At 46.4% G+C, this 7,077-nt stretch overlaps 1 protein-coding gene across 1 annotated transcript in view; it reads right to left on the minus strand.

The window, feature by feature from the left end:
• Positions 1 to 1,056: 1,056 nt before the first annotated feature.
• Positions 1,057 to 7,077, minus strand: part of LOC105904609 (potassium voltage-gated channel subfamily B member 1-like) — a 44,205-nt gene continuing 38,184 nt past the window's right edge. Inside the window, exon 3 of the mRNA XM_012832520.3 lies at positions 1,057 to 3,479. Coding sequence (XP_012687974.1) covers positions 1,551 to 3,479 — 1,929 coding nt within the window. The 3' untranslated portion in view covers positions 1,057 to 1,550. The remainder of the gene's footprint in view (positions 3,480 to 7,077) is intronic.

Genomic DNA, 7,077 nt, shown 5'->3' on the forward strand with positions numbered 1-7,077 from the left:
GGGGTGGATCTGTGTATGAAAAAAAAAAAAAAAACTCTTTGGCTCCTCACATTATATAAGAGACAGGGGGAGTAGAGACTAGAGGAAAGATTCCACAACATTGACACAGACCAGGAGACAGTAGCAAACGATACAAAGTGGTCACCTTGCCAAATTCTCTAGTAAATACAATCCCTTCAGAATAAAATAAATATATATTGAAATTCAAAACTACGAGATCCTCATCATTTATTCTTCTAATTTCCCTTCTTTAGAAAATATTTAAAAAATATACAATCTGATTCTTTCATTTCGCCACTTACAGCAGTGTGTGGCGCCCCCCACAGTACAATCTTCCTACAGTAACTAGCTTTGTCCTATTATAGTATAGCATTGACCATTTCTTTATACAAACATGGAACTGTCCAAATCAGTTCAGAGTGTTGCAGTTTGAATGGTAGTTTCAGTGCTTTTGCTCTCAGCTTCAAGTTCCAGCCAGCTGTGCTTGTCTCAGTGCTGACGGTGATTTGTTGTGAAGTATGCCGACCCACCAGGAGTGAATCCCCTTCAACACAACCGATAGAAAACACTGAAGAAATAGTTTAGGCCAGTTGCCTCGTCAACCGTAGTCTCAGTATATCTCATAGGTTTCGAAAGGGGGTCAAAATCATATGTACACACAACTGGACAATCCAAAAGCAAACAATGAACAAATTAATTTACAAGAGCATACAACAAACAAACAATGCCGGTTATTCAAAAAAAAAATCACATTGAGGTGCGCTTTTGTGCTCGGACTGGAAATGATCTGGACAAAGGACAACGACAGGGAGTCACAGTGGCTACGTGTCCTCCATTTAGTCTTTGAATTCACCTTCCTGAACAAAAATGTCGTGTTACATATTTTCTCAGAGGAATGTTCATCAGGCAAAAGAAACATATGCCTAAAGATAATAATTAGTAATAATTCGTTTTGTTTTTTTGAAAAAGACTAATAATAATAATAATAGTAAAGAGGACACTCATACAGTACATACAGTCCTCACATACAGTACATTGTGTATGTGTATAGGGGACTTTATATTACATACGCACACACACACTCACACACTCAGGCACACACACACACACACACACTCTGACACACAATGTAGTTTTAGGTGCATATAACTAAGGCCAGTTCTGAGGAAGAAAACACTAGGAAGTAAACTGCAAATTGCTCCTAACACAAAGTTGATTCAGTATGTCTAAATCTACCATGTGTTACATACAATAACATATGACCCAAAATACCTTTTTTCTACACAATCATGTTGTCCTCAAATATTGTGGTGTTCAATGCAGAGTACTGCAAAAAGGACAAACTGATCAAACGTCTGTATTTCTCAACATTTTGTAGAATTACCATGAAACCACAAACCTCTCCGAATGTGTTAATTATTTCGCGTCATTGCATTTAGCTTATATCTTTTCCCACGGATTAAAAAAAAAAATGTCGGACACTCTTGTTCCAGTTTCTTCTTGATGAGTGGCAGTAGCAGCAGCCATGACCTGCTTTAGCTCACTTGGCTCTAGGTGTTGGAGTGGGCTCGCTCCCCCTGCGTCACATGGTTCTCCTGTCCACCTCCTGCCCGACCCTCCAGGGGGAACACACTGTTCTGGCCGAGCACCCTCTGGGACATCTCTAGATGATTGACAGCACGCTGGTGGCTGCTATTGCTGCTGAACTTGGGGCTGGTGTTGCCAAGGAGACGCTCAGAAGGGCTGGGGTCTGGGCCGTCGTGCAGGTGATCGTCTTCATCAGTGTCGGCATCGATGAACTTGCTGATGGATGCGTCGTGGAATGTGAAGACGCTGGGTGTCAGGAACTCAGGGGATTTTGGAGGGGTCTTGCTACTGGCAGTGGTGTAGACCGACACCTCAGGGCTTAAGAGGGAGCGGTCGGACATGGCCGAGCTGTCGGAGAGAGCTCCGACCCCTGGAGTCGGGGCGGAGGAAGGGCCGCTGTCCACTCCGTGGAAGTTGACCTTGAGTGAGCGTGACTTCAGTGGATTGAGCAAACGGATTCCTCTAGGACTCTCTGAGAACCGACCGTGCCGGCTGCCTTCCAAAGTGGTGGTGGTGGTGGTGGTGTGCTGCTTGGCTGTGGTCGCAGGGCTTGATGTGGATTCGCCGTGGTGCTCTAAAGTGGTCTCAAGTCCAGGGTTGGCGCTCACCCTCCCGGGCAGGTTGTTGACGGGGCTGTGGGAGAACCGAGAGCTCTCCAGGAAGTCGGTGGCACAGCTTATGAAGCTGTCAAAGCTGGACACGCTCCTCATGTCGGTAACGCCCTCAGCACAGGTGGGAACTCGCTCTGCCTGCATAGTTCCCAGCTCAATCTCATCCTTCAGTTTGGCTGCTCTGGATGAGGGCACTCTCTCTTTGCTGTTTAAGTTGGGCTGGGACTGGGTCTTCGCCATCTTGTTGTACATCTCCTCCAGCTTTTTCACATTAAGGTGCTGGGGGCTAGCCTGACAAGCTTTTTCAGGGGAGTCTTTTTCCTTCCCATCCAAAGACTTGTTGGAGCTGGTCTCTGAGGTGGCTGTCTGAGGTGCCCACTTCCATCGCGTGGGTGACATGTGGTTGTCGTGGACTTTCTCTTTCTTTCCTGTGGCTTCTGCAGCAGTCTTTTCCACCACCACATCCATGAGTTCCATACTGTGGGCAAAGTTCTCCTTGATGTTCATGGACACAATGCTGCCATTCCTCTTGGCCCTCTCTAGGGCCTCACGACGCTTGACGGCCTTCTCCTGTCGCTTCTGTTCCTTGTAGAACTCAGAGAAGTTATTGACAATGATGGGGATGGGTAGAGCAATCACTAACACTCCCGCAATACAACACAGACCCCCTACGATCTTCCCTAACAAAGTCTTTGGGTAGATGTCCCCATAGCCGACCGTCGTCATTGTGATGGTGGCCCACCAGAATGACGCCGGGATGCTTTTGAACTTGGTGTCCTCTTCATCCTTCTCTGCAAAGAACACCAGACTGGAGAAGATCATGATGCCCATGGCGAGGAAGAGGATGAGCAGGCCCAGCTCGTTGTAGCTCCGCCGCAGGGTGAAGCCCAGCGACTGCAGGCCCGTGGAGTGGCGCGCCAGCTTGAGGATCCGCAGGATGCGCATGATGCGGAAGATCTGCACCACCCGCCGCACGTTCTGGAACTGGAGCACGCTCTTGTTGGACGCCGTCAGGAAGATGGTGACGTAGTAGGGCAGGATGGCCAGCAGGTCGATGACATTCAGCGGGCCCTTGAAGAACTTCCACTTGCTGGGCGAGGAGAGAAAGCGGAGCAGGTACTCCATGGTGAACCAGGCAATGCACACAGCTTCTACATGAGCCAGTTGGGGGTTGTCAGTGGCCTGACCAAATTCGTCCAGGTCTTGGAGCTCTGGCAGAGTGTTCAGAGACAAGGCGATGGTGGACAGCACTATGAAGAGGATAGAGATGATGGCAAGAACCTGTAAAAACACAACAGCAGCCAATTAGGTCAGACATGGTTTGCAGCATATCTTGACATCAAAAACACTTGGCAAATGCTTGGTACTGATCCATCGGTCATCTCTTTCACTGCCAAGGTGGTTCGGGGATTACAGAACAAAGACAGCATTAGACAGATACCCACATGGCTGAGGATCCCTCTCATCCCTGTGCAGTGGAAATGTACAATCACCTTTTTAAAGTGTTCTGGATTACTTGAGCAGACTAGGAATTAATAATAAGAGTCTTTTTTGTGTGCCTGATGCTTGAAACGTGTTACTTATTCATAAACCACTTATTGCACTAATTCCTCCCCAGCACCCAGTGTGCGTGAAACAACCTGCCAGTGGCATTTGGTGTCTAAATTCTATCATGTCTCGACGACATTTACACAAATATGCAGGTTCATATCCTGAATTAATGCCAAGCTGTGCTGACAGGATAATGTGAAAGGAAATATGACCACATTAATTCTAATACGTACGGATAAGATTATATTATGGATGCTTCAATCAGTTAAGATTAGATTAGATTAGATTAGATTCAACTTTATTGTCATTGCACAGAGTACAAGTACTGAGGCAACGAAATGCAGTTAGCATCTAACCAGAAGTGCAAAATCAGAAGAGTGCAGAGTATGTGCAAAGTGGTAATATAAAAATAGATAAATAGAATATATACAGTATGGTATGAGACATAAGTAATACGAACAGTAAGCAGCAATAGTGGTGGTTAGTGCAGATGTGATATAGATATATGATATAGATATACAGTATGTAAAGTGCAGGTGAAGTACAGGTGAAAGTGGCAGTCGAAGTTATAAATGAGGTAGGAGACATAAGATATAAGTACTGTTAAAAAGGCCACCAGTTGCACCCAGCTGGGGCACCCCGCTGTGCAAGCCACCACGGGACCTGGGGTCCAGGCAGAGGTCAGCCTATCAGTTGATCCCAGGAGTCCGTGGGGCTCGTGCACAGTGGAATTTCACTGACCAGATGGTTAACCCCATGCTGGGTTTCTCAGAGCTAGCCTGGACTTGTTCTCACTCCCCCCCTCTGGCCTATATAAGCTTGGGCCACCACTGGCCAGTTGTGGGTCAAGTAAGCAGAGTTGGAGAGGAGCTTCAAGCAGTTCATCAGGTCAATTCACAATCAGAGACATTCGCGATCATTTGCCGTGCGTCAATGAAAGAAAACCACGGTTCAATCACGGTCATTCAAGGATTCATGTGTGTTAGAAGTCCTTTACACGGATAATTCTAGCATTCATTACACGGATTACTTTCACCATCGTTCATGTTCATCCTGCCATTCAAGGCTTGAGTGTGTGCAATAAATACTTCATTACATCTGTCATCATTGGGACATTGACATCATTCTAGTTCTAACCGGACAGACCTGTGGCGATTGTCACCTATTTCATTTACCAGTAATACAGTCCTTTTGGGTTTCATTCAATTCACATATCACCCTATTTTATAAGTACGGTGAATATGGATAACATCTATGAGTCATCATTTCTATCATTAAAGCGCTCTTCACTGGTGATCCTTCTTTCCATTCCATAGAGAACTTCAGGATATAGATGGGCAACATGATGATGTTTGAACTGTTTCCGTTCTCTGATGGAGCAATGATACGTGAAGTCTTCCAAGAGCCTCGAATCACTCTGCTGTTTCCCCGGCAACCGTGGCGTAGCACAGTGCACTGACTGTATGTAGCGTTGAGAGCCTGCTGGTGCGGGTGGAGCGGCACTAGATTGGGGGGATCGGACGGGACTGAGAGCAATCACTGGGGTTTCACAAGCCAGCAGGAGACTGTGAGAGCTGACAGCTTCTCCTCTCCTGTGCAGAGATGAGACGAGACAAGCTATATCTCAGTCCAACATGCCCCCACGAGTCTCTTTCCTCTCTCTTTCTCCTCACAATCTTTTCCTTCTCACATGTTTACAGAGGCACTCTGTCTATTCTCTTGCCCTGTCTCTCTGTTCCTCCACCTCCATCTCTCTCTCTCTTTCTCTCTTTCTCTCTCTCTCTCTCTCTCTCTCTTTCTCTCTCTAGCAAACTTTAGCCTCCTCTCTTGTATCACCACCCTCCCACATCCATCCTCATTTCTGTTTTTTTTTCTTTCTCCGTCTCAGTCTTTCTTTTCCCTCTCTCTCTTTTTACTCTCACAGCAGCAACCTTGTCCTCCTTTTCTCTAAGTGCCGCCTCCTCCAAGCTCCCTCTTCCCTGTTCCCATTTGCACTCAACAAGGGAAGAGCAAATCTTGGAAAGAGGAAAAAGTCCTTCTTACAAAATTGTGAACACGCTGGCTTCAGAACATGCGGCCGGTTCCAGAACTAAGCACGGTGTTCTCATTCTATAATAATGGTCATTGTGATTGGGAAGGGGTGTGTTCCGCACAAGAAGGGCCTGGAGCTCCGGTGGGGTGCAGAGGGGTTTTTTTCGGAGACAGTTCAGGAGTACGCATCATCCCCCATCAACATCAATCCGACACAAGGTCACTGGGCTGATGAATCAGGGCGCTGAAATTGCAAGATTACTCCGTTCTCTCACCACTCATTATCTCTGATTAATCCTGGCAGGTGGCTGAGAAACCCCACCACGGCCCTAGAGTGCGAGGGGCACTGAGAGGCTACTCAGTGGCACTTCACACTGTGTGAAAAGGTGATCTGGAGGGCAGCAGAGGGCTGTGGCATTTCAATTAAAACTTGGTGACAGACCACAGGAAAGGGGGCTGAGAGGCAACTGCCCTCATCAAAAGAAATCTCTTTGGAGGAGGCCACACATTCACCTCATGATTCAGAAAGTAAATCTCTTTGGAGGAGGCCACACATTCACCTCATGATTCAGAAAAGTAAATCTCTTTGGAGGAGGCCACACATTCACCTCATGATTCAGAAAGCCTCAATTCATGCATTTCTGAGAGAAAGCTTTAAAAAGACAATTTTAAAATTTCCAATTAGAATGTGGGTATTTAAAAGTGTGCTGCTAATTGACATACATTTGACACCCTCTCACCCCAAGTTAGCACTCATTATAGGAGCTCTCTCTCTGCACCAGGTTGAGTAAGAGGACCTCCTAAACCTGGTGTTCTCAACAGTGCTCCATGTCCTTCACAGAAGATCCCTATGCATGATCAAGCACCATCTCACATGGAGGTGGGAGATTTCTATGCACACTCAAGCTGTGAAAAGAGGCCGAAGAATTCCACAAAACAACCCTGACATTCAAGTGTACAGACTAAGCTGTAAGCCGTAGTGTACCCTGTTTAATGTCAAGTCTCAGACTGTTATTTAAACTCCCCTTGAAATGATACTGTGCCATCCTCCTGACCTCTTAAAGCTTTATGAAATCAACTCCATGACAGCTCAGCTCTTGACTTACACAGAGGGCCAGTGAACTTAACAAACAATGACAGTTGATTTCCCAAAATGAGCAAAAACCCACCTAATATGAAATCTCATACATTAAAACAACCTCAACTGGAACATTTTCATTTAAAGCACACTGGAATGGACTGGACTGGACTGGACTGGACTGGACTGGACTGGACTGGACTGGACTGGACTGGGCTG

The sequence above is a fragment of the Clupea harengus genome, chromosome 5 (assembly GCF_900700415.2).
Source record: "Clupea harengus chromosome 5, Ch_v2.0.2, whole genome shotgun sequence".
In the NCBI taxonomy this organism is placed as follows: Eukaryota; Metazoa; Chordata; class Actinopteri; order Clupeiformes; family Clupeidae; genus Clupea; species Clupea harengus.